The 27,914-nt window shown below is 47.6% G+C and overlaps 1 protein-coding gene across 4 annotated transcripts; it reads left to right on the top strand.

Annotated features, from left to right (window-relative positions):
* The first annotated feature begins 117 nt into the window (after positions 1-117).
* Positions 118-25,884, top strand: SRPK3 (SRSF protein kinase 3). 4 transcript variants are annotated; one of them, XM_033172890.1, is made up of 17 exons: positions 118-199; positions 479-566; positions 3,556-3,692; positions 4,250-4,358; positions 5,336-5,423; positions 7,243-7,330; positions 8,600-8,706; positions 10,221-10,386; positions 11,896-11,921; positions 13,804-13,875; positions 15,680-15,833; positions 17,033-17,311; positions 19,958-20,055; positions 20,781-20,888; positions 23,289-23,358; positions 23,559-23,651; positions 25,164-25,884. In XM_033172890.1, exons 1-17 carry the CDS (start codon positions 157-159, stop codon positions 25,346-25,348), a joined length of 1,911 nt encoding a protein of 636 aa, XP_033028781.1. In that variant the 5' UTR covers positions 118-156; the 3' UTR covers positions 25,349-25,884. The 4 variants fall into 4 exon arrangements, with proteins under 4 accessions (XP_033028781.1, XP_033028783.1, XP_033028782.1 ...); XM_033172892.1 differs by lacking the exon at positions 13,804-13,875 and having other exon boundaries at positions 119-199; XM_033172891.1 differs by lacking the exons at positions 118-199; positions 479-566 and adding an exon at positions 2,732-3,139.
* Positions 25,885-27,914: the final 2,030 nt, after the last annotated feature.

Genomic DNA, 27,914 nt, shown 5'->3' with positions numbered 1-27,914 from the left:
TGCCATTTGCCCCGTCTTTCTCCGCCTTCTGGGGAGGGGAAGGCCGAGGGGGCGCTCAGTCTCCTCCCTCCCAGCCTCACGTGGTGGAGCAGAAGCAGCTGGTGCGGTTGGGAAGGGGACGGGCTACGCAGGCGCAAGGGGGATCCCTGAGCTTGTATGGAGCTCACAGGGGCTGGGGGGGCCATGAGCAGCAAGAAAGGTAAAGCGGGGGGCGCGCGGCTGCCCTTAAAGTATTGGGGGTGCGTGCGTGGGGGCTGCCGATAAACTCTGGGTGGGGGAGGAAGTTGCATTGGGAGAAAAGAGGGGGCTGCGGCAGGTGCAGAGGCGGCGGCGGCGGCAGGGGGGGGGGGTTGCCTCTTGCACGGACGGTCCCTGCTGCTGCTGCTGCCATTTGCAAGCTTGCCTAGGAAACTTTTGCAGGCGGAGCCGCGGTCCCTCCGCCGGCCGAGCGCTAATTCTTCTCCCTCGCATCCATCAGGCCCGGGCAACGGCCGCGGCAAAAAGAAGAAGCATAAGAAAGAGAAGGCGCCCCCCCACCCGCAGGCAGAGAGCGAGACCCCCACGGGGTGAGTGGGGCGCCGAGTGCATCTTACCTTGGTGGGAGGGCAGCGGCTGGAGCAACCCTGCCCCGTCGGGGGTAGGCGCGTGCGAATGAATGCGGGCGATGATAGGTCCTGTTCCTGTAAACTGCAAGCTCTCGGATTGGGGGGGGGGGGTTCTCCCCGGGGCAGATTCACACGTGCATGTTCGGAATCGTGGCTTGAGTGGGCGGGCCATCACAGGTATAAATGCCTAAAGCGCCCTGCTTTTCGGGGGAGCCCATTCAGGCTCTCCGCTGCCAGCCTTCAAGCTGCAAGAACGCCAGTGGCATGTGTGCACGTGGGAAGTGACTGTCAGTGTTTGGAGGGTGGAAATTTCAGAAAATCGGTCAGTTTCATAATACACATTTGTCTCTGGAAGATGGCATAGTTTGCATGTGTGAGTGTCCATCACAGGTATAATGCTATATATAATCTGAAATGTAATTAAGTGGAGGCAGTTTGACTACAAGTAATTTGCGTGTTGAGAAGACCAAATCGTGGTTATGATTTCCAGTTCTCTGGCAAGAGGAAGAGTGATGATAAAGCTTCTGTTGCAACTTAAAACATTGATTGCAGCCTGAGCGCTTCTACATTACTTCATTGATGTGTAAAGCAGTCAGGAGAGTTGGTCGAGAAAGTAATGAAACTTTCTGAGGATGAAGGCTCAATCAGCAGTCTTCAAGGCAAAGCCTGAGTAGGAGTGGCTGTGTTTGCTCACTTCAGGACCTTTACCTCTTCCCATCAACAACGGTTTTATTGTGAGCTTCCGGGAGTAAGGAGCTTCTGTTGTTGCTCGTTGTTGTTGCCTAGATTGAATGCTGTGCAGATGAGCTAAGGCCTACAAAAGCCTGTGCTATGATAAATGTGTTAGGGTTTTAAGAGGACTCAGTTCATGAATGTGGATTGGGTGCCTTTTGCACCAGGAAGGATGGCTATGACAGACTAGTAAATCCAGATGACTCAAACAAGTGAACCAAGCTAGATCCATCCCTCAATATGTTGTTGGGCTTCCACTTCCATCATCCCTTACCACTGGCTGGGACTGATGGGAGTTACGAGTGCAACAACATCTGGAGGGCACCAGGATAGGGAAAGCTCCCCTGAGATAAGGTAATTTCTGCCATCATCTGAAATTATTATTATTATTATTAATTCTATTTATATCCTGCCTTTTCCCCAAACCGGGACCCAAGGTCACTTACGGATAAAATAGAAACAGCTAAAAAATATGGGGGAAACTTATTAAACATTAATAAAAGTAAAACAATTTATATGACAGATTTATTTAAAAATATAGATAACTACAATAAAAAACATCACAGCAGTTCCCAAAATCCTGTTGAAACAAGGAGGTCTTCACCTGGCAATGCAAGGACAACAAGGAGGGAGCCAGTCTAGCTTCTCTAGGGAGGGAATTCAAGGCCCTCTCCCACGTCCTCACCAAGCATGCCTGTGAAATTGAGTTTATTGTCTTCCCTTTTTAAGGAGAGTGCCATTTAAAAGTGTGACTGCTAAAGGAGTAGAGGTGGTGCTGAGGCCTTTTTAGAGGAATGAGGCTACCTGGAAACCCCATCCATGGGTGATGGAAATGGTGTTGCAGGTTACTGGGTGGATGTTTCTTTTTCTTGGTGCCTTTGGAGAAGGTTGGCTCTGAATCTGAGTCAGATGCCACGAAGAAGAAGAAAAATAAGCTGTTTGGTTCTGTGGGGAACATGCTGAACCCACGGCCTAGATCATCATGCTGTGCTGATTTAGATTGCAGACGGCGATCACACGATTAAATAAATAAATAAGAAAGTAGGCCTATATCCACATAGGAAGCTAGCAAGCTACGGCAAAACTGTGCCTCTAAAACTCTCCTCCCTTTATAGGGAGTTTTTAGTTTCTTTTCTATGGGAGAGCACCCAGCCTTGAGAGAGAGAGAGAGAGAGAGCACCTGCAGCAGTTTGGTCCTGGACCTCAGGCCTGTCGCCTTATGGTGAGCTAGGCCCAGGCCATGCAGGGCTGCCCGCTTCCCCTGGCTGGTCTCATCCCGCTCCCCTCGCCCAGATTCCATTCCCATCCTGGGTGGCAGCTGCCGGGGGCCATGGGGCTATTTTTAGGCCCCCGTCTGCCTCTGGTGTCTCTGTGCACATTTGGGCCCTGGCGGGGAGGAGGGTTCTGAGCTCACAAAGTATTAATTCCTCTTTTACTAAGGAGGGGAGCATGTGGACAGATAAGGTGCTCAGCTGCCGGCATGCTTTGCTGAGGCAGTCTTCGGCCTCCATCCCAGGGCCTGTCACTCCAGCCTGGCTTTCACGCCAGAATCGGCAGCTGCCGCCCAGATCTGGGAACTTTGCTCTGAGGAATATCTTCTCCCTGGGGAAGGCGTCAGGAACAGAGCAGGTCTTCTCCCCTTGCCCTCCCCCCCAATACACACCTTCCTTTGACAACAACTGGAAGATCAGCAGAGAAAAGGGTGCCAGTTAATTTCATTTTATGCTTGGCCATTCCGAACCGCTTCCCTGTGTATCTTTGGAGATGGGGGAAACAATGCAAGAGGGACTAGGAAGCAGTAGGTATGTCTAAAATTATTGTGAAAGGGTGATGGTGGTGTTATTTTATTTTATTGTGCCATTGATGTGCATGGCGTTTTACAAAATGATATAAACCTAAAAGAGAGGTCCCTGCCCTGAGGGGCTTGCTCTCTGAATTTTGACTTGAGTGGGAGATGGGAGGTTTAAGAATATGAGCAAATAAAAGTTACAGTTCCTTACACTTTCTGTTGGGGTGGTGTGTGTGAGAATTAATGGCCGTGTGGTTCGTCCTCTCCAGAGGTGACTCTCAGGTTGGAAGCAGGCAAAGGGATGTCTGCATAAACAGCTGCTTACAGAAGCCGGATAAACATGAATTAAAAAGTAAATGACATCATTGGGAATTGAGATGCTCCTGACAAGTCTCTCTTTCTCCCCATGCCCCCCCCCAACTCTTCCAGGCCACTGAGTCCCTCCTGCTCAGATGACGCTCCAAGCACCCCTCCGGTACCCCCCCTGCCTTTCCCTGCTGTGATCGGAGGAGGGCAGCTGGGATCTGATGATGAGGAACAAGAGGACCCCCGAGATTACTGCCGAGGTATTTGGGTGATGTGGGGAGTGGGGCAGGCTATTCTTCCCCCAAGCTGGGGCAGATTAGGGGCTTTCTGTTGGGAATTGTAAGCAAGGTGGGCAGTACCAGATGCTGAGAGCAGATAAACAAAGGAAGACTGCATTGCCTTTGTACCCTCTGCTTGTTGAGCTTCTAAAGTTGCTCTTGTTTCCAGCAAGACAACCCAGAGAGCTAGACTCTTGGTCTGGTCCAGCAGAGCACTCTTTTATGAACCTAAAGAATAACAACAAAACTGTTTAATGTCTTTAGAAATTGCCCACGTGCAGTACTAGAACATGGGTGAGAAACCTGTGGGCCTTCCAGTGCTGTTGAACTACAGCTCCCATGATCCTGACCTCTGGCCAGGATGGCTGAGGCTGATGGGATCTGTAGTCCTCCAAATGCTGTTGGGCCAGAAGTAACCCACCCCAGCGCTAGTTGCACCATGGTCCAGGGTGGCAATTGTGCTGGGCCAGGACGGGGGTGTTCTCTGTGACTCTGGCAACTGGTATAATTAACCTATCTTCCCCTTGTTGCCTTGCTAGGTGGGTATTACCCGGTAAAGATTGGGGACCTGTTCAACGGGCGCTACCATGTGGTGCGGAAACTCGGCTGGGGGCACTTTTCGACTGTCTGGCTTTGTTGGGACATTCAGTGAGTATGGCGGGGTGGGGAGGCAGGGGGCATGCTTAGTTTCTGTCCCCTACCAGAGAATTAAGGAGTGAGTAAAGGCTAGTACAATGGACTTTACTTTCCTGAAAAATGGAAAAATAAAAGGCAGTGTTTTCTGACTGGTCAGATTATGGAGCAACAAAGGGAGGCTATGTGAAGCGAGAAATAAGGGAGGAAGAATTAAGGGGAATGGAATTACTCAGGAAGTGATTTTTATACCATGTAGATTCATAGCAAGGAGAAGAAAAAGAGAGGAATGCGCTGAGGGCTTATATGATCATGATTGTTCTGATGCTCTGAGGGCTAGAAGCTTGCTTAAATTTAAACTTGTTGTCATTGTGGTTATTAGTTTGCACAAAAGCCCATTTGAGCCTTTGGAACCACACATTGTGTGCATTTTACCCAGTCTAGGTCCTTAGCAGGAGGACTAATAAGTCTGGAAATACAAATCCAGAGTGTATTCACAGGATTGTAGCTTTTTACCTGTAATTAAGATATTCCAAAGTAGCCAGCGCCTTCAGTAAGAGGCAAAGGGGTGGGGGCAGAAACTCAGCCTTTCTAAACAGGCTGCTGATTGTTACATACAAAATAATTGATGGGTGTAAGGGATTGCCTAATCTGTGTCCACAGATCTTGGGAAGACCCATGAAGATTGGGGGGGGGGGTGTCCCTGAGTATGTGTGGGACAAGGAGAGCGTTGGCATGGTAGTCAAGTGTCTTTAATAGCAGAGGAAGTTGCTGTTTCCTACTGTGTAAATTGTTAAGTATTCCCACTTTGCTTTTATGAATTTGTTATTATTATTTTTTAAACACTACTATGTCTAACTTGTTTTATTTTGAGAAGCCTTGATGCTCCTTTGGAGATGACAAAGTGGGGGGGATTTTAAAACAAGAAGTGGAAAGCGGGAGCCAGGACTAACCAGTCCCTTCCTTCTCTGTCTCCCCCCTCCCCCCGCAAGGCGGAAGCGTTTTGTGGCCCTCAAAGTGGTGAAGAGCGCTGTGCACTATACAGAGACGGCCGTGGATGAGATAAAGCTGCTGAAATGTGTGAGTTGTCCTCCTTGCCCACCCCGTTCCCCAGTTCTGGAGGCCCTGTCCCCTCTTGAGGAGCAGTGATTAATTAGAAGGAGAGGAAGCTTGTGAGATTTTGGCATACTTGGGACCCCTTCTGCTTGGGGGCCCTGAGCCATAAAGTACCGGTGCCCATGTGTATGTGAGCACACAGGGAGAACACGGCACTCTATTATTTTATCAGATCCCTTGGAGAGCCTAGGCTCGGATAAGTAATTGAGTAGGTGAGGCACCCCTGCCCTGGATGCGTTTGCTCTGGTTGCCATCTAGATCCCACCCTTTGCTGTCAGACACAGTGTCTTCTGTTCCCTTAGCCAATCTAATCTGATGCTCTCCATATGACCTGGACCACAACTTCCATCAGCCCCAGCAAACACTGGCTGCTGGTAAGGACTCCTATTGTAGTCCAATATGTCTGGAGGGCATCCCGGATTGGGAAACAGTGTTCAAAACTCTCATTGTTCTAGGCACATTTTGCAACAGGGAATTTCATTAGCGTAAGCAGAGAGCCAGTGTGGTGTAGTGGTTAAGAGCGGTAGTCTCGTAATCTGGTGAACCGGGTTTGCGTCTCCGCTCCTCCACATGCAGCTGCTGGGTGACCTTGGGTTAGTCACACTTCTCTGAAGTTTCTCAGCTCCACTCACCTCACAGAGTGTTTGTTGTGGGGGAGGAAGGGAAAGGAGAATGTTAGCCGCTTTGTGACTCCTTCGGGTAGTGAAAAGCGGGATATCAAATCTAAACTCTTCTTCTTTCTGAGCTCCGGGCGCAGTACTGCATCTAAGATTTCAGATTAAAACTGCAGAGTGGAAGGAAAGGAGGAGCTTTTTCTGCCTCCCCACTTCCAGCTACTCTCTGAAGACTGGAGAAGAGATCCTCTTAAGAATATTACAGGGGATGGGCAAGGGAAGGACTAGACCATGTGAAAAAGGAACATAGTATTTTGGCTGCAGTTCATTCATTTTCAGCTTTGTATTCTTGTTCTAAAAAAAGCATGCCTAGACATTTTGTTGTTGCATCCATAACTTAGGTTTAAGGTGCCATTTAGCTCCTAGCTTTCATATCTCAGTTTCTAACACTGTTGAGAAAGGCTGCCTTAGAGGAAGGTGAAAAGTGCGAGTCTACAGGAGAGCCAACTCGCAGCTACCCGGAGCAGAGAGTTTGGTTTGCTACTCTGACATTTCAAGCAGATTCCTAATAAACATTTCTTCTTCCCCATCCCACACAAAGACACTATTTCCCTATTCTAAACAGTGTTTCTTTGTGGAATATTGTTTGGAAATAATAATGGGTTTGACAATTTGGTTCAACTTCTGATGCCCGGCTGTAGGGGAGCCCTTGCCACTATGCTCTGCTAGCCCTTGCCACTATGCTCTCTGCTAGTACTCAAAGCTCACTATGCTTTGAGTACTAGCAGAGATTCTGTTGTAACCTACCCATTCTCCTAATGTGCCGGTCGACACGTGGGGCCTTTTTATTTCTAGGGAGCATTTAAGCATGCCATACTTCACCTCCAGCCACATAGGCCCCACACATCTTCCTTCAAGGTGGGTGGTGGGATTTCAGTTAGAGGGATCTGGTTGGATCAGAAGCCTGGCCAATATCAAGGTTTCTTGGAAGGACCCGCCTGCTAGAGTGTCCTGCTAACAAGTTATTTACCACAGATGCTACATCTCTGCATTTTTTTTTATCTCTAGGTTGGCAACTGGGGAGGGTGGGCTGTTTTGACCCATGGGCTTCTGTTGATGACTCTGATCTAGGATGTGTCATTCCCTCCCCCCTTTTTTTTACTCTCCAGGTGCGAGACTCTGATCCCTGTGACCCCAAGCGTGAGAACATTGTCCAATTGATTGATGACTTCAAGATCTCGGGAATCAATGGTGTCCGTATCCTTCCACAAGCAGGCCAGAAAACCATAGGTGCTCCTGTTCAGATTGTTCGGAGCCACTATTGACTTCCAAAAGTATGGTTTCTGAAAGTATCTCTTGGGTGAATGTCTTGGTCGGGACAAAGCTTTCTCTGCTACTTCATAGACCAGAATGGTGTGGTTGTTTTCTTGGGGAAACATTCAAAGAGCCGTACCAAATTCTTCACACAGATAAAAAGTTAGCATATTCACACGAAATTTGACCTTGCAACCTTCTTCCCAACTTCTGGTTTTGTATGCTCAGGAATGTTTTTTCTGTGGGGGAGCATTCAGTCCTGCATTCTGCCTCCTGCTATGTGACGTGATACAGTCCAGAGACAGTTGGAGCAAGCAATGAACTTTCTGTTTGGATCTGGCCTATGAGGATGGGCATAAACAGTTGCAGTCTGCTTCAGAGGATTGTTTTATTGTTGAACAGAGGCACAACTGTTGTTAGGCTGCAGAGCCTACCCCTCCCCCTAGGTCATGTCACTGTCAGAAAGGAATCATACATTGGCCTGAGATGAATTGCAATTTATTTTTGCTGGGGAGGTGTTTTTCCTCCCCCCATGATGGGTGTTTGGAATGTTGCATTTACTGTAGCTGTGCAGCGTCGAAGGAACACACTGACTTTTTGAGAGCTTAAAAATAAAAATTGGTGGCTGTGCTCCTTGCTATTCCATTTTTCGTAGGAGTTCTCATGTAGCCTCTTAAAAAATAAATGGTAAATAGGTAAGGACATGGGAAAAGCCAGCAAGGCTACCTGTCCTCTACAATTCCCTGCCCCATTTAATGAATAGTTCTGTTTCTGTGTTCTGGCTGTGTGCTTCCACAAGCCTCAGCCGGCATGTCAAGGATGGTGGGAGTTTCAGTCCACAACATCTACCTTATTTAATTAGACACAAAGCAGCAAGCATGCAGTCATTCCCTGCAGATAATGCTACTCCTGCTATTGAATGAGATGCTCCGGAAAAGAATGCCAGTTTTGTGGTCATCTGGAAAGTTGCATGGTTTTCACACAGTGGCCAGTTGTCAATAGGCGAATGTCTCAAGACATCTGTATTCAGTGTTCTTCTCTTTGTTGAACACTGGCACAGTTTCTCTCCCATAATCTGATTTTAAGACATTAAAAAAACACCACATTAGTAATATGGGGGAAATGAGGGTGGCCATAGTGTTCTGATACATCGCTCAGACCTAGGAAAATCATTTTAGCTTACTGTGTCTCCTTGACTCGACCTCTGCCCAGATGTCTGCATGGTCCTTGAGGTTTTAGGACACCAGCTATTGAAATGGATCATCAAGTCCAACTACCAGGGACTTCCTATACCCTGCGTCAAGAGCATCCTACGCCAGGTAAAAAGTGGATTTGTTTTAAATCCAGTTGGGGGGATTTGTTTGTAACATCAGGGTCATTTCAACCCTTCTTTATTTAGGCTGCTCAGATTTAGGTTACTTATATTCAAAATCACTGGGAGGTTGAATCAAGCAAGCCACACAACTTGGGCAGGAGTGAAGGTGTCTGTATGTTGGGGGTGGGAGTATCATATCGTTGAGTTCTTTCTGGAGTATAGTTTTAGACCACCAGTGGGATATTGCATGTTGTATTGCTTTCCATGAAAGAAAAGAAAACTCCAGTCTCTGCATATGGAAAGCTAGACCAGTGTTTCCCAAACTTGGGTCTCCAGCTGTTTTTGAACTAACTATAATTCCCATCATCCCTGACGGCTGGTCCTGCTAGTTAGGGATGATGGGAGTTGTAGTCCACAAACAGCTGGAACCCTCGGTTTGGGAAGCACTGAGCTGGACCATTGCGGAGAAGGCTAGACTAAAATCATCCATCTTGATGGAAGGGGATTCAGGTGAACAGAGGAGCATGAGTCTACTTGTTGAAGAGAGGCTGGGGCTTAAGGCAGTCATTCCCAAATCTCTCTCTAGGGGCTGATATTGCACACACGTCCTTCTGCTCTTGAAGAGGGGTCTGTATCTTGAGCACATGCACACGGTCCGTGGTAGTTAACAAAGTTCCAGGCTCTGAGGTTCCCAGTATAAGCTCTGCAGTTCCTGATACCGCAACCTCTGTACTCGGAAACCCTTGAATTCTCCCATTTGATTAAAAAAAAACCCAGAGGTATTCTTATTAAGCATGGTGGATCAAGAAATCCCAACCAAGTCAAAAGAAGTGTTTTTATATGCAATTGCAGCGGCCCGAATATTGGTTGCAAAAGGTTGGAAAGACCAGGAACTCCCAAAAATTTCAGAATGGCAGAGTAAATTACAAGAATACGCTGAGATGGCCTTATTAACCAACAGCCTAAGAGGAAATTCCAAGCAGAAATTTGTGGGAAAATGGGATATATATATGAGATATGTGCAAAAATATAACAACAGCTTTGCTTCCATGCCAGCTTTTGAGTGTTAAATGAAAGATATGTGCTGGAAATTTCGGATGTATAATGGTCAAGAATGTACTGGAAAATTTATATATGAAGGTTTTACTGTTTGGATAAGCGAGGTAGATGCAAAGGGATTTAACAGGAATTCGGACTCGTGGAATGATTTTTTTGTGTATATGAAGGTATGCAAGTTTATATAGAGAGAGGTGTTTTTTCTGGGTTTTTTTTTCTCCTTCCCCCCTTTTTTTCTTTTTCTTTTCTTTCTCTTTTTTTTTCTTCCTTTTTTGTTGAAAGGGGATTAATTAAGATACAAAAGAAAAAATACAGACAAGATAACGTATGTAAATTTTTACTTTGTAATGTCATACAGTAACAGTTGGACTGCGATGTTTTTCCCTGTGTTAAATTATAATAATCAATTAAAAAAATTTTAAAAAAGAATTCTCCCATTTGATCATGCACTTCCCTTCCCAGGTATTGCAGGGCCTCGACTACCTCCACACGAAGTGCAAAATAATCCACACAGACATAAAGCCAGAGAACATCCTGCTGTGTGTAGATGAGAGTTACGTGCGGCGCCTGGCAGCTGAGGCCACTGTCTGGCAGCAAGGTGGGGGCCCGCCCCCCTCTGGCTCTGCAGGTAAATAGTCACATCCTCCCCATGTTCTTTTAATCTTTATAGTGGCATCTCTTATTTAGAAGGGAGAGGATAATCCCTGGCTCCATTCTCCCGTCTACGTTAGACAGGCAAGACCAGGGGTTGGCAAGTGGAAAGTTGGAGACTTTAGCAAGAAGTCAAGGAAGCATCTCTTTCCTTTTTTTATTGATATTTTTATTATAAGGAAAGAAGCATCTCTTTCCAATTGACTTAATAACTAATTTTAGTGTAGTGGTGCCTGTGCTTGCGTTTACTGAACTGTGACTAAATTTTAAATACCCAGTGAATACACAAGACACCTCTACATAGTTCCAACCTTATTACAGACATCATGATTATTATTGGTCCATTGCGATGTTTGGCTGGTGATATATCGCAGTGTTGACAACCAGGTATTGCCCAACCCTACAAGACATATGGGTGAAGTTTGATTGCAGGAATCAGAGTAGTAGGAAGAGAGCTAATAGCACAAGCACAGCGGTGATAAATAAATCAAATTGTCCAGGGAATCCTTGGCAAAGCATAAAACAGGAAAAAGTTTGACTGAATTGTGGAGTGGGATAGAGGAGAGTCAACTGGTGAGATGTGCAGAAAAACTGAAGCTACAATGATTCATGAAAGACTAGGCCCCTAGTTGGCAACTATTTACTGTTTAATTACTACTTTAATACGGAGATTGCAGGCATACGCACAGGGTTGCTTCAAATGTTAATCCTACTCAAGAGTAGATCCACTGAAAATAATGACCCTAACTGAAGCATAGCTCTGTTAATATAACTGAGTTGGATAGAACCTGCACTCTCCCTTTGCAACTGAATTGCCATCACTTTTCCCACCCAGACTCTTGCCTCTCTGACTCAGCAGATGGAGGACCCGGCTGGTGCAGTTGCTGATCTCCAGACAGCAGCCTTAAACATAGTGCAGGAAGAGTGCATGTGTGCATGCACATAATTGAGTAGAGCAGCTCTCCCCAGTCTCCCTACTTGTCACAGATGGCCACGGCTGTGTGTCACTCCAGTCCATGGGTGAGGAACCTGTGACCCTCCAGATAATGTTGGACACCAGCTCCCATCAACCGCATTCGGCATGGCTAATGGTTAGAGGCGGAGGTTTAGGGAGCAGTGCTAATGAGTATTTGCACAGGAACTCAGACTGTGCTAAGGATCTCCAGAAGTGCTGACTGCACATTCAAGGCCAAGCAGGGTAGACTTGTACAGTACGATGTTTGATGGAAGGAAAGAAAGAAAGGAGAGAGCAAGAATCACAACGTCACTGTGGGCCATTTACTGCCAGCCATGGCCTAGAATGTCATTCCACCTTCACTAGGGAGCTTGGCTGCCTCCCACATCCTCTCCCCTATTTATCTTCACAGCATTACTGATTGTTGTTTGTTTGCCTTAGACTTCCTGGCTGTTGGATTCTGGGAATCATTTCTGTCTCTTTCTCTCCCTCTTTTCTCTCCTCACTCCATCTGTGCACCTCTTCCCTCAGTCAGCTCTGCACCCCAGGAGAGCCTGGTAAGTCCTCCTCTTGGTGCCACTACCCCTTTCAGAGGTGGTGGAAAAACTAAGTTTAGAATTGGTAATTATTATTATTATTGTTGCTGTATTCTGTGGCCTTGTGTGGATGGATGGGCCTCCCCCTGCCCCCTGTTTTGCAATTCGCATACAAGGTTCTCATGGTCACACCTCTATTTGCCAACAGTCCAGGCTGAACAGAACCCAGCCACAGACAATTTTTCACATGTGCCAAAGATGTCTGCAGCCTTTACTGGATACAAAAACCAAGTGCAGAAAGAGGCAAGAGCTTCACAGCGTTGTGTGGGTTGTACCCTTCGTTCTGTGTGGCACACAGTTAATTAACTGTGGCACTGCCCTGCAGTGTGAAAATGCCCCTGTGAATTGGCCTAAGCCTCTCTCTGGGAGGGCTCACAGTTCAGTCCCTGGCATCTCCCATTAAACGGAATGTTTAGCAGATGATGGAAAAGGTTTAGGGAGCTGCTGCCAAGCGGAAAAGTTGATACTGAGCTAGAAGCACAAAATAGTCCGACCTGCTCCAAGGCAGCTCCCTGTGTTCCAGTCATTGTGCCTGCGTGGTTCAAGTTGTATCACTTCAAAGAAGGGCAGAAATGTTCATGGGAAACATAACGTACACAAATAAGGCAGAGACAGCATTGCAAATTCATTTTTCATTTTAATGTAGCACACACATTTGATAGACAGACAGATAGATTATCCCAGAAAAGTGTGCCAGATTTGATTTCCTCATTTCTGAAATGTCCCCTTGTTGGGACTGGCTGAGGACTGGGTCTTGTCCACTTTTCCAAGATTGCACTTCAACTTTTAAAGCCATCTGATGATTTCCAGAGACTTTGCACTCTCTTCTGTGGACACTCTTTGCCTGCCTGCGCTGCCTGTCTCACTTCTTTGGGTTTTTCTCTTTGGCATTTATGTAGCAAATCCCAAGCAGGGATAATGCCCTCTCGTTTCTGCCTGTGCCATTGTAAGTAAGGGGGACAAGAAGCCATGCAAGTGTGAACACAAAAAAGGAGAGAGTTTTGGACCAGGGAAACCACATCTTACAGAGAAATCAACCAAGCCAGTTCTTTTTTTTATAGCCCACCAGAAGCCAGACAAGAGGACATGCAAGCAGCTTGACCACTTGCTTCCTTACAAGACACAAAGCTGCTACAAGACAGAGGTTCTTTGGTTAATGCAGCAGAGCCTATTTTGACTTGTTCCCTCCTTGCATTTTCTGTACAGATTGGTCCATATCCCAAGTGCCATGATGCCAGTATTTTGTAACATGACTTCTATGTGCACATGTGAAGGGGATAGAAAATTATTGTTCAATTTATTATTTATTAAATTTTTATACCACTCTTCATCCAAAGATCTCAGGGGAGTTCACAGCATAAAAATAAAAGATAAAAACATTAAAAACATAATAAAAACAAGAACATAACAAACAAACACTTTTAAAAGGATATGTGATGGTAATACAGGTTTATGGGCTTGCATGTAGGTAAAAATCTTCCCTTAAGATTGCATAATTCCTGACTCAGTTCTTGCTGTTGCTGCTTCCCCAGTGTTATCCCTGCTGTTCTGTTGTGTTAGTGCTGGATAGGTAATTGGTTGTTGCTCAGCTTTGCTGGAAAGACGAAGGTCATAATTCATATCCTCATCCCATAGCATTTAGTTGTTTATTTTGCCCACCCATCTGCCTGCTTTACTTTTCCACCTTAAAAACACCAGTGTGCATATATCATCACACACACACACACACACAGAGAGAGAGAGAGAGAGAGAGAGAGATATTTGCGTCCCTTTTTGCTTGTGGAAGTGCAAGATGGTGTCCTCTCGCACACCCATTATGGTTTCTTTGTCTTCTCGTTCCCAGTTGCACGCCCTTCATGCCTTGTGTGTGTTCTCCGGAGTTCATGCTTCTGCCACCGAGCACACCCTTGTTTCTGTACGTCATTTATTTGTTCCCGCACCTGCTTTTGCTTTAACCCAGCCAGGCCTAACCCAAGACATTTTACTACAGGGCTGGCTAAGCCTTTGGGGGCTAAAGTCCAGAGTGGCCCATGGCCACCCTCTGAGGGCTGCATGGTAAAATGGGCATGGCCAAATCATTTCTTTCCATCCGGAGTAACGCTGTTCCCTTCCTTTATTCTCACAAATTCATTCCATTGCTAGTTTCTTTATTTTCTTCCATTTATTTTTTAACTGATGATGTGTTCCATCCAAAGTCAGGCAGTTCCATTCCTTAATCTCCAAACTCATTCTGTTTGGTTTATTTATTCCCCCTTATTATTCCTTCAGAGTCCCTCTTTTCCCTCCCAGATGCATCTCATTTGCAATTAATAGGTGGCACTGACTTTCTTTCATTTCTGTTGTTTCTATTCACTTCTGGCCGTATTACAGTATTTCTCCCATATTGATTCCCACATTGAGATATCATTAGTCATTGGCTTCTGAAGTCATCACAGTGGGATAAACAATGCAATCAGCCATGCGCAGAAGAGAAGAGAATTGGTTGTTAGTGGGTAGGGCTGTTAATGATGCTCCTAGAAACACTGCTTTAGAAAGCAGTGAGGTGCTTGGAGAAGCCCAGTTGTAAATGCCCAAGTCAAGTTAAGGTTTGTAGAGGCTGGGTGGCCATCTGTTATGGATGCTTTAGTTGAGATTCCTGCATTGCAGGGGGTTGGACTAGATGACCCTCAGGGTCCCTTCCAACACTATAATTCTATGATTCTGATTGGTGGTGGTGGGGTGTTGGGGTTTAAGAGCCAAAATGCCTGCAAGCCACCCAGAATCTCTTGATGGGCTGTTTGCTGTCAGCCACCCCTGGCTTACTCCCTTAAGCAGCAGCTCCAGGCAGTGTGCCTTCACACACAGCCACAACCACACCCACCCACACCCCAGTGCTTTGCAGCATCACAGCAGATGTTGGGCCCCAATATTTGAATTGTGCACAATTTTCTTGACACCCCTAAATATATTCAGTGAGGGACCACTCTCTTCTGCAGTTGGTCTGGCCCAGCTTTTTTGTAGGTTCAGCCCTTGCAGGCCTCAGCCCCTCCTCACTCCAACATTTGGCTTGTGCCTTTACACAAGTCCTTGTTTCCTTGTAGGATATCTGTAGCTTTGGCCTAGTGTTCAGTGAGGTGTTTGGGCTGTACCACTGAGGTGGGTGCTCACTTGATTAAAATGTTCCTGCACAAATAAATAACTGCACATAGAAAACTTAATGTTTTTTTGGGGGGGAGAGCCTTGTCCATCTTGCCTTCTTCCTCGACATGCTAGTTTTTGTGTGGCAGAAATTGTTTTGTTTGGGGTAGCATTTCAGTTCGGAGAATCCCCATTTGTAATCCGAAGTGGGAAGCCCAGAAACAGGCCGACGACTAGGCCTCACTTGCTCTTGCACCTGCTCTTACAGATATGTAATGCCTTTCCTCTTCTTTTTGCTACATCTTTCTCCTCATTCACCCCTTGCCCGCCCCCATCTGTTTGCACACAATTACTCTCTTGCAAGCTGTGTGTTTTGCTGTGAAATTGCACCCCACTGTTTTGGGGTACTGGCGCTGCCCACTGACACTTTGAGTTGCTTCCTGGTGATTCCCTTGGTTTGTTCCTCCTCCGCTTCTCTCCCCTAAACCTCAGGACCTGCCATGTGGCTCCTTTGCATGCTTTCCTCCCCCCCGCTTACTTTCCCATGCAGCCCTGGAATTGTAAGTAGCAGGGCTGTGACATGGGGTCATCTCATCTCCCAGAATGGGAAGCTTTCGAAGAACAAGCGGAAGAAACTGAAGAGGAAGCAGAAACGACAAAGTCAGCTCCTCGCAGAACGGCTCCGGGACCTTCAGCAGCTGGAGGAACTGGCGACCCTGGCAGCAGGAGATGCCAGCGAGCCAACAGCAGATCCAGGTGAGGTTGGGAGAGGGAAGTCGGCTGCTGTTGGGTGCAGCTGGTTCTCTTGTGTGGTCAGGTCTGGAGGCTTGACAACGCGCCCCCCCCATCCCCGGCACCCTCAGTTTACATACTTGCTCTCACACCCTTTTGTGCAGCTTAAAATATTTGAGCTTGTGCCCCTTCACTGCCTCCCCTACACTTAGAATCATAGAGTTGGAAGAGACCCCAAGGGCCATCCAGTTCAACCCCCTGCCAAGCAGGAAACACCATCAAAGCATTCCTGACAGATGGCTGTCAAGCCTCCGCTTAAAGACCTCCAAAGAAGGAGACTCCACCACACTCCTTGGCAGCAAATTCCACTGTCCAACAGCTCTCACTGTCAGGAAGTTCTTCCTAATGTTTAGGTGGAATCTTCTTTCTTGTAGTTTGAATCCATTGCCCCGTGTCCGCTTCTCTGGAGCAGCAGAAAACTCCTCTATATGACATCCTTTTATATATTTGAACATGGCTATCATATCACCCCTTAACCTTCTCTTCTCCAGGCTAAACATACTCAGCTCCCTAAGCCGTTCCTCATAAGGCATCATTTCCAGGCCTTTGACCATTTTGGTTGCCCTCCTCTGGACACTTGTATGCTTGCATTTACATTGCCTGATGTTTGTCCCTGGCATTTAAATTGGTCCATTTCATGTGCCATCAGAATAAACCATAGTTAACATTTTGTTGTGAATGTACCTGTCTAGGCTGTTTTTCTCCTCCCTCCTAGCGCACGGAGGAAATGAAGGCCCCTGGCTTAGCGTTCTGTCTGAACCAGGGATCTTACTCTAAGCAGCCCATGACTAGTAAGCTAGGAACAAATATTGGTTTATCATGGTGGTTTGTTTGGAGCACAACAAATGACAACTCAGTCCCTGGTTGAAATGTAATGTTAAGCCCAGGGGTGATGGTTTGTTTCTCCCCAATGCTAGCAAGAAGCAGCAAAGTGGACCCAACTGCCTTGCAATAGATAGGTTTATTTTTGAACATTTTACATCCTGACTCTTGAAATGGGATGTAGTCACCTCCTGATTCTTACCTTTTTGGTGCCCTTTCACCCATGCCTCTCCCTTCAGAAGCATATAATGCATCTCTCTCTCCTTTTCAATCAGTGCCGTTCACAGCACACTTTTTTATGATACCAGGAAACCCTGACCCTCTCCTTCCTTCTTCTGTAGACCTGCCTGGCGGAGCCCCCATCATGGTCTCCACAGCTGGGGGGACAGAGCCCTCAGGGGGCTCTCTCGCTTGCAGCCCCCAGAGTCTGACATCGTCTTCTGGTTTCTACACACACAATGCCTATGACAGCTGCAACGGGCACTCTCCACCAGGCGCAGCCAGCCGCCATTTCAGCCCTGACTCGGCAACCTCCGGCTTCTCAGGGTCCCTCTTCTCTGGCTCAGCCATGTCAGGTGTCTCTAACCAGCGGGAGCGTGGAGGGCTGCTCTCCCCCAGCAGTGAGTATCTTGTCTCATGAGTTTACAGGGCAGGATGACAAAGGAGCCATGTAGGCCTAAACGCCCAAAAGCCGACTCTCCCTTTGGCCAGAGTTCTCTAAAGTTGTGATAGCAGAGGCAAACCATTATTCTTAATTAAAATTGGAGGCATCCTTCCGTCTTATCACTCCAAAGAATTTCTTTTAAGGAGAATCACCTGTGTTTCTGTATTAGTCACTGTTGCGTATCCTCCTCCTGAGCTCAGGTCATTCTGACTTTGGAAGTAACTGAAAGACTGATAAAGAGACATCACAGAATTTATAGTGGGAGCTCTACCATAAAATGTGACTATTATGCGGTGAAATACAGTATTTTCTCCCTCGAGCACCAAAGTGTTTGGGCTGGTTCGTTCACCCTCGCTAGATTCAACGTTCTGCCATCTGCCTTATTGCAGGGCAGATTCGAGGGTAAACCATATGTGGAACGAGTCTGTCCCTGCGCCTTGATGGAGGTAGAAACTGTCTCTCTTGCCTTGTTACGATGTCATTTCTACGGGGACATATGCGCAGCACTTATCACCCCTGCTATGCAAAAATCTTCCATTGGGTCCGAACTCCAATGTTTAAAATCTCTGGTAGAGGACAGAGATCCAGAGATCACGTTAAAGGTGGCCAAATTCTGTGTGATTGCCATAAAACTTAGGGAACAAGCTGTGATATCAACATGTTTAAGGTTTTAAATGACAGCTTCAGGTTATATTTAATGAGTAAGATCTAATTTATATATTTTAACTGCTGCTATATCTGTACTGTCCCTGTTATACCAAACTGCTAATTTAAATGTATCCCTATTGTGTTTCATGACTTCCCTGATTTTGTATCTGAGCTGGATCTGGTCTGTGACCGAAATGATAAATTCATCATGTTTGGGCTGGCATTTTTCAAGCAATAGTTGTGCTACTTATAGGATTTTTGGTTTAGTGAGTGGACAGGAGTTAGGTGTTCAGGTGGACCTTCTTTTTTGTTTGTTGGCACCTGTCTGTCTCAAGACAATGGAGTGTGCTTCTGGGGGTGAAGTCAGACTGCTGGAGAATCACTATGCCTGTGTCAGGGACTAGCCAGAAGCAGAGGAGGCACCCAGGGGAAGAAGGCTGAGAGCCAGGGGAGTGGTGGAGGGGTCAGAGGGATAAGAGGGAGCAGACTGAGAGGAGGTGGTGTCGGGAGCTGAAGAGGCAACACAGTTTAGTGAGCAGGAAGAGGCTGTGGCAGAGAGCAGTCCAGAAGCAGAGGCAGGTCAAGAAGCAAAGTGGAGGCAGGCTGCTGAAGAAGCCAGGGGGGCTCCCCCTCCTGCTGTGACCAGCTCTCCTCCCCCTGGTCTCCCAGAACACAAAGAGGAAGGAAGAGGGCAAAGCAAAGAGAGACAAGATGGAGGTGGTTCACGTTGCTGGGGGAGGAGTCAGAGAGCAGTGGGAAGGCAGAGATCTTCAGTCCTCTCAACTGCCTCATTGGGGCAAGACCTACTGGGAAGAGTGGCTCTGATCACTAGGCCTGAGCTGTTTTGGTTTCTTTGAATAAAGTGTTACTGTATTGGCCTGAATATAAGCCTCACTTTTTTCTCAAATTCCGACCTTAACGGTATGCAGACAGGAGCACGGGGCAAACAGCGCCAGGAGCACGGCAAAGCAGCACCCGCCCCATGCATAGTTCCCCGCCCTCTCCCCTAAGTCCAGGAAGGGAGAGAGAGAGGAAGGGGAAAGGCTGCTGGCAATGCAGTGAGGCTCCCCCCCCCCCAATATGCAGCCAGGAGCAGCGAGGAATGGAGCGGCTTATATTTGGGTATTTTTTCTCTCCCCCCCCCCAAATCAATTTTAAAGGTGCGGCTTATATTCAGGCCAATACGGTAACTTCACTGACACCAGGTGTTTTATTGCTGACCTGCTCCTGACACCGACTCCTGACAGTCTGCTGTGGCTGCAGAGACCAGTAACTCTTAAAAGCTGCCTGCCACACTGCGTTAGCAGCACTGAAGTGACCCCTCCATGGTGGAAGACAGGACAGTATGTATGGAGGTCCTGGGCTGCCCAGATGTCAAGACCCTGCGCTCAGCCTCACTGATGAGATTCAAAGGAAAGCAGAGCACTATGTTTGGCACCAGCGTGGCTGCAGGAGTTGCTGGAAGGAGGTGTATAGGGTGCCATCCAGCCACCTTAGAGACTCCATTCCAGATTTGTGTAGGTTTTACTCCTTAGCTTTTTCTTCTCCCGAAAATATCCTGCAAGCCGGTGAAAGTTTAGGATCAGAGATTCCTTCTAGATAGGCTACCTTCTTATGTTGACGAGCCCCATCTGCCCCTCACTTCCCTCTTCAGCATGTGCAGAAACTGCCTTATTGACTACTGGACCCACTCTTGGTCTCGTCCACTCAATCTGCCAGAGCCTGAGTTTGCATGCAGGGGAAGTTCCTAACTCACCAGGGGTTTGAGACGCATCGACTACCCTCACCTGGTTTAGCTGGCCAGTCAAGTGGTTAAATTTGAATAGCGCAGCTGTTAGGTTAAACCAATTACTTACTCCCCTTTCAGCATCTGTGGATGCCCCATAAAAGTGGCCTTTGAAGGACTGTTTTGTTTGTTTTTCACCTGATTCCCTGCCCTGGTCTGCCTCTGCAGCTTTTGGTACCTCTGAATTCCTGGTGAACCCCTTGGAACCTCAAAATGCAGACAAAATCAGAGTGAAGATAGCAGATCTGGGAAACGCCTGCTGGGTGGTGAGTTACTGGAGCGCATGTTGCTCGCACCTGAAGGGAGCAGATCTGGTGGGGCTGTCTGTTGCATGGGGAATGGAATGTGGTGGCTGCACAGAAGAGACTGGGAGCATGTGGGCTGTTCGGGGACTTGAAGCTATGGGCACCCTGTATTTCCCACGTAATGTGTATTTCTGCATTTACACACTACACAGTTTTTGCTTCAATTTTTACTTATTGTGCTGTGGAAATTTAAAAGAGAAGAGCTCCCCCCCCCACACACACACCCTTCTTTTCTTCAATTGAAAAGATTCTGAGCATCTCAAGCTTCAGTGGGAAGGCAGCAAACATATTGATGTGTTTATCATTTCAACATGTCCAGCTTTTAAGGTTCTTAAATTAAATGAGGGCTCCATATAGGGAGTACATGGATTGGTATCTTGGGGGAAGCTGCCAAGGAGCAAGAATTACATGGGATTTAGTAAGGAGTGGCGATGGTGGCAGTGGTCTGCCTTTTGGAAGGTACATGTGGGGTTAAGTAGGGCTCTGCTTTTAGTGAGCAGCGCATATATGCTCAGGCTTAGGAAATGGTTGTCACGGTGGGAGACACACACTGGATTGGCCCACAGGGCAGCTATTGTAGAGAGCATGGGATGTGGGCTCTATGTGTGTACATATGCGCAAGAGAGCATGTCCGTACGTACATAGGTATGTCACAGGGATGTTCCTCACACTCTCAATTTCCTCAGCACAAACATTTCACGGAGGACATTCAGACTCGCCAATACCGGGCACTGGAGGTACTAATTGGTGCCATCTACAGCACTCCTGCTGATATCTGGAGCACAGCATGCATGGTAGGTTCATGGGGCTCCTTCTGCTTCTTGTGCCATGTGGTGGTGGTGGTGGCGGCGGAGCTCGATGTCGGTTAGGGTTTTCAACTAAAAAACGTGTCCACAAATGTGGTCACCATCTCGCCATTATAAAAAAAAAAGCACATTCTTTTATTCTGGCGGGGTCTTGCTGAATCTCAAAGCCACTTGACTGTCAGGCACAATGTTCATATGGAACTTCCAGCTTCAGAGGCAGCATGCCTCAAATTAATACCTGTGGCCAGGGAGCTAAAGCAAGGAGGGAGCTGCTGAGGGAGCTGCTGCACTCATGCCCTTCTTGCGGGCTTCTCAGAGGTATCTGAAGGGCTGCTGCGGGAGACTGGATGCCGAACCAGATGGGTCTTTGGTGTGATCCAGCAAGGCTCTTCTCACACTCTTTTACTGAAAAGCAGCAAGGTTCTTCCCTGTGGCTTTCTGGGTTCGGACCAAACTCAGCCTCCTGGTTTGGCTCTACGAGGCTTTGTTTTGTCGGAATTGAGTATACACTTCCAGAGTTAACTATAAATACATTACTTCTGGTAAATGAGCCACCATAGCCGCAAGAGGGCCATGAAAATTATGTCCCAGGCTTTTTAGACTCATCTACCTACGTACCGGTACTATCTGAAACCAAAGGTTGCCAGATGTGAAATATTTTGGCTTTATTTTTAGCTCTCCTACCCTACTAAAAAGCAGGCCTTCCCTTTTGTCAGTGTAGTGACTGTTATTTGTCAAGATACCTCACGCTTCCTTTGCAGGCTTTGCTTGTGTGGCTGTGTGCCAGGATGAGCTGAATGTTAGGTGGTTAATGAGCTATAAATATACTTCCTTTGTTGCCAACCCTATTTATAGTCTAATAGCCGCACATTTAAAATCCTAACACAAAACAAGTTCTTCCTGTGCTTTGCCATTTTATGCTTCTTTTGAAATCATTCTGCCTGGGCAAAGGAAGTGGTGGCCTCAAGCGCGGCTTTTGGCAGGGACCAGGCTCCACCCAGCAGCTCTGGGGCTCCTGAGAGGAACCCATCTAGTGTAGGCAGGGGGACAAGGCTTGGGGAGAAGTCCAGCTTGCCCGTCTCACAGATCATCCACCCTGAGGCTTCTTTAAAATGGCTCCTTGTGATGTTTTTGTCATGCAGTTAAGTCATTCCTGTGCAATTGCTTTCAATGAAGTTTCCTCCAGAGCTGGTGCAATTGCCGGAAAAGAAAAAGTTTAAGCTGCTTGAGGTATACAGACATATACACATATATAATATGTAAAGGTAAAGGGACCCCTGACCATTAGGTCCAGTCGCGGTCGCAGCACTCATCTCACTCTATAGGCCGAGGAGCCGGCATTTGTCCGCAGACAGCTTCCGGGTCATGTGGCCAGCATGACAAAGCCGCTTCTGGTGAACCACAGCAGCGCACAAAAATGCCGTTTACCTTCCTGCCGGAGTGGTACCTATTTATCTACTTGCACTTGACATGCTAGGTTGGCAGGAGCAGGGACCGAGCAACGGGAGCTCACCCCATCGCAGGGATTTGAACTGCCAACCTTCCGATCGGCAAGCCCTAGGATCTGTGGTTTAGACCACAGCACCACCCACATCCCTATATAATATATATAATCCACAATTTCTTTGCACCAACATCTTAATATCAGCATGCGGTAAAAGCTGATAAAGCAGATTCTACATGACTCTGTGTGACGAACAAGCCAGCCCAGCAAGATCCTCACTCTAGGAATGGCTCCTTCTCTGTTCTGCCTGCCTGAGTCTGATGCATGATGGAACAAATATTCAGACATCAGTCATTGGTTCTGCCAAGTTTTCATGGCGGGGTGTGGGTGGATGGGTGGGTGTGCGCACGCACAGCAGATGATTCCCTTTGCTTCTTAGACCAGTGAGTACGCCAGCTCAGAAAACTTCACGAGAGGGTCAGGCAATGCCACACGAGCATTTCAGGCCTTTGGCTTGGCCTTCCTTGCTGGCCTGACTGGCTTCCATGTAGTTCCCACCTTTGGCCAGAGGTTGGCACTGGCATGCAGAACCACCTAGGTCCTGACATTTAACTGATCTGAAAAGTCACAACGGGCCACGGGGAAGAGGAGAGATTTCTTAACTGAGAGCCAGCACCTGCCTTAGGTGGCAAAGGCGCAAGAGGCAGCACCTCGCCCACCCCACCACTTCCGTCACCACTGGAACACCCCCCTCACCAAGTTTCAACGAGAGGGAGGTGTTCACATGCACAGCATTGCCACTTGTCTCCCCCCCCCCCTTGGGGTAGAGAACTCGAGCAGCAAGGGCTTGTGGGTCTGGCAGAGGGCAACCCATTCGTGTGGTGAAATGGGATGGGCCACCCCTGCCTTAACTGCATAACCTGATGATTCTCTTTCTTTGACAGGCATTTGAGCTGGCTACTGGCGATTACCTCTTTGAACCACACTCGGGCGAGGACTATACCAGGGATGAAGGTAAAGAGCTCTCGCTGGTTGAGCCAAATGAGGATGCTGTGTATGAGGCCTGCCTAGCCGGCTGGGCTTCAATCCCTCTCTCAGCTCTAACAATGGAGACATTGTTGATGCCAGAATTTCACAACAAGAAAAAAGGGGATGGAAGGGTGCGGAGTGGGGAGAGACAGGGCCCTGATGTTCCCTCCTCTCTTCCTTTTCAGATCATATTGCCCACATTGTTGAGTTACTAGGCGATATCCCTCCGCACTTTGCTCTTTCCGGGCGCTATTCGCGCGAGTACTTCAACAGGAGAGGTAAGTTAGGGAATGTAGCCTCTCTGGGTTGAGGGGATGTTGTTCCAAGCGGATGCTTCCACAACACATCCGTATCATGCTCAGAGGCTGTCAGGAGGAATTGTGAGGGGTGGGGAGAGCATGTGTCTAAGAGAAGTTGACAACAAGAACCTGAAGGAACTGTGTGATCGTGACCACTGGAAGGAAAGAAGCCGTTCAGGCAGCTGAGATTTGGGCCAGGAAAAAACCAGGTTTGTGGTGAAACCTAAGGCTGGGAACGTGTCAACATTTCTGGGGGGTCATTAATAGGTTCTGCCTACCCTGCCTGTGGTAAATGTCATAAAGGTCACAGCATTTGTTGTCTGGGGTGTCCAGAATCGGGCTACCTGCATGCACAAGTGGGTGGTCGTTTAATTGCAGCCCACATTCTCCGTTCCAAGTAATGTAGAACAACTTTTGTTCATTTGGGCTTACCCAACTTTTCAGTGGGTTGTACTCTGCACTCTCAGTCTGTCTGTCACCCACACCTTCCACTTCTGGCAGCCCCTTCACCTCGTCTGCTTTAGCTAGACAAGGTTCACAGGTTTCAGGGGGGCACCTACAAACAGTCATGAACAGCTCGTCTTTTGTCCTTCATTCAGGTACAAGACAGTGTTTTCTGCATTGCAGAAACTGTGTGGTCCCTCAACCTTTGTCATCAGTACTAAGAGTGTCTGGGTAGTGGTTTGGGACTGTTGTTGTCTCTGCATGCCTTTTTTGCTGTGTCCACCTGTCTGTTCTTTTTCTCTCTTTGCCCAATTGCTGCTCATTAAATGAATCCAGCCACTGATGATGTTGACGACCATTAGATGGGAGAGGTCTATCAGTAGTAGCTAAATGGAGATTCCTTTACCTCAGAGGACAAGATGCTGAGTCAAGAGGGCTGCTACCTTCATGCCCTGCTTTGGGGCACCTTTTTTTAGCAGCTGTGGGAAAATGAATGGGCACTACATCGGAGGGAGCTCCTACAGTTAGCCAGCTTCTACTAATGACAGACCTTTCCTGCTCCACAGAAACACCATGAAGGCCCGCAAAGGAATCTAGAGGTTTACTGCACGCTCTCAGTTTATTGCATAATAAATGCCCGTTTTGATCATATTGATGCTTTCACTTCTGGGAGGCTGGGCCACCCCCCAAGAGATGCAGTATGGGTGTGCTGTCAGTTATACGGCAGCAGGGTGGGATTAATAGCATAACTACCACCACTCTGGGCAATCTTTCCCATACCAAGCATCACTATGACAATATATGAACAGGTAAAATGTGATGATTGGGGCTTATGCAATGCCTGTTCAATATGATGCCCAGTGTTCAATAACTCCTTGCCTGGCCCAGAATTAATTTCACAAAGTAAGAGATAAACCAGGCCCAAGTTTGGTTTTCCTTGGTGCAGAATTTTCAATTCATTTCACTTTCCTCCAGTGCAAAGTACACACCGCCCTAGATGGGGCATCTCCACCAACCTTGCCCTTTTTGTCCTCCTTCCTTCCCCAGGAGAACTGCGCCACATTAAGAATCTCAAGCACTGGGGCCTGTACGAGGTCCTGGTGGAGAAATATGAGTGGCCCCTCGAGCAAGCAGCCCAGTTCACGGACTTCCTCTTGCCCATGATGGAATACATCCCAGAAGAACGCACTACAGCCTCCCAGTGCCTGGAACATCCGTGGCTCAACTCTTAAGGCCAGGCAGAAGTCCAGATGGACAGGTAGCTTGAAGGAAGCAGTCTTCTAGCCTGCACAAGATTTCCCTGGCACGAACCTGGTCCTATCACTGGAGTTGACGGGCAGGGGGAAAGGCTGTCTCCCCCAGCTCCTCCCCCCTAAGTGGACTGCATTGCAGGACTGGAGGGAAGAGGCTTTTCTCTCTGGCTGATCACAGTGGGGAAGAGGGAACTAAAGCAGGACTGGAACCCAGGAGCCAAGTTCACTCTGTGGTCATTTCTGAAGCACAGCCAGAAGATTCCCACAATCCCTTGCTGACTCTTTTCCTAGAAGTTGCCTTCTTGGGAGGTCTCCATGGCCACCATCTCCATGTACCCTTGACTGATGCGGTTTGACTTTTAAAAAAATCATTGTGGTACTTCCTTGCCAGTTTCTCCCCCTCTCCCTGCTCCCCATCGTTCCTAACTTGTGGGCAAAGAGAGTGGCTGTGAAGCTCCCAGCATGTGTGGATTTGCGAGAGGCTCAATATGTGAGCAGAGTGTGAATGATGAAAAGGAAGAAGTGCATGGGAAAGAAAGCTGGGAAGGGCAGCTCTTTGTGTGGTGGCAGAGAGACGCTGCAGGTCCTGGCTGGTGCCCCTACCCTGTCCAAATTTCCATGCCAATGAATTGCAGGAAAAGTGACAATGAATGTGTGCAAAGTGACATTACCGTGGCCTGGAGGTCTAGCAGTGGCACTGTGTGGAGGGAATGAGACAAGGTAGCTGATGCAGGAAGCAGTAGAAATGTATAGGCAGTGGGGGTGAAAGAATTTGTTTTTCTGGCTTGGCTGTCAGCACCTGATGTCTCTGCACTTCACAGGCATTTGCAGGCAGGTTTCTGCCAGCAACTTTGTGGTTAAGAGCTGAATAAATGGGCCCCAGAGTCCTTTTCCCTGCTGCCTAGGCATGGATCATGGCCCTTAACGTGCTTTACTTTAGCCAGGAGTTGCTCATAAATTTGGTATTCTAAGAAGCTCAGAAGTTTTTTAAACAAGTTTCTAACCCTTGTCATTGCTAAGGAAAGGTTTTTGCAAAGGGAAAGGGAAAGTCTCTGGGCAGCTTTCAATAGCTGGGATTTTTTGTATGTTGTGACATCTCTTCTCCCCCATTTCTAATGGTCTTTTAGTCCTATTTTGCCTCAGTTTCCTTTTTCACTCCAGTTTGAGGTGAATGGGAATCATACTGAATTTCACCCACTACCCTACCTGGTGGGAGAAAGCAAGCTAGCTGTGTGTGTGTGTGTGTGTGTGTGTGTGTGTGTGTGTCTTTACCCACAAACTACTCCCCACGATGCATATTTTGGAATGGCTGGCATTGTTGCTCTCTCAAACTGCTACTACAGCTCCCGCTTCCCCTCCCCCCCCTTAATGTTTCCTGACATTTTTGCTACCTGTGGTCAGTTTTCATTATTATAAGGCAGAGTGTAGCTGCTCCAAAAAGCTTGACACTGTTCCAAGCTACTTTTGTGCCTTTAGGAAGAAGCTTATCTACTGTTCGTGATGAAAGGTTGAATGGTGTGGGAGTGCCCCTGTAGCATTTCCCAAAAACATTTTGGGTTCGGAAAAGGAGGAACCACAACCAGAGGAAAGACACAGAACAGGAGGAGGGAAAAGATGTGTGGAGCTAGGCTTAATCCCAAAGTCCGAAGCTCTGATGCCTGTCCCATGGCTATAGCACTGGAACCCAGAAGTTGTGGTTGGCTCTTGCATACTGCAGCCTCATACTATAAATGGGGAGGTGGTGTTGGGGAAGCCTCCTAGGTATGGCAGACAACTGGTCACAGTGCTGCCCAAGACTGGTGTCTTTAAACCAAAGTTGTGGTGCAAGAGAACGGCATAGGGAGAGGGAAGCAATACTGTTGCCTTGCACTCCAGTCTCTGGAACAAGAAACCTGCCCTTGCTTTAGGGTGTTGCCCATGTTGGAGTGTGTGTGTGTGTGTGTGTGTGTTAGAGTGAGTGTGTGTTTTGAAGGCCCTTGTGCTGTTCCAGGGATTTAAATTCAAGACTTTTCATTAAAACGTTTGCAATAGCCTCTGCCTCCTCCTCCTTTCTAAGGGCAAAGTTGGGTTTAGGAAGACTAGACACTAGAGGAGAACCTCTTGAGGATCAGGTTCTCAATGTCTGCGAGGGAAAGGGGGTTAGGGTTAGTCCCTCTAAGGTAAGTTGTTCTTCTACTTCCTTTCTGGGATTGATACCTTGGGTGTGCAGTGCTATGGAGGGAGGGTGGTGGTAAAAGTTCACACTGCCACAGAATGGAATGGAAGTTCAGAACGCAACTCACCTTGAGAAATACCTGCCCCAAGGTCCCCAATACACCAGGGGTGGGGAGCCTCTCCCAGCCCAGGGCCACACACACTTCCAAGGGCTGGGCTGGCAGCAGCGCAAGGAGTCTGAGGCAAACTCTTACCTTAGTTGGACTGTCACCTACTGCACCTGTGTGAAGTCAGAGGTTTCTGCATACACACCTCTCTACAGCCAGACACACGAGCCATTATTGCAGTTCCAAGGACACATTCCAGCTGGGCAAAAGCACTCAAGGACAGA

This window comes from Lacerta agilis, chromosome 16 (assembly GCF_009819535.1).
Source record: "Lacerta agilis isolate rLacAgi1 chromosome 16, rLacAgi1.pri, whole genome shotgun sequence".
Lineage (NCBI taxonomy): Eukaryota > Metazoa > Chordata > Lepidosauria > Squamata > Lacertidae > Lacerta > Lacerta agilis.
This window is presented reverse-complemented; position numbering and strand designations above follow the sequence as displayed.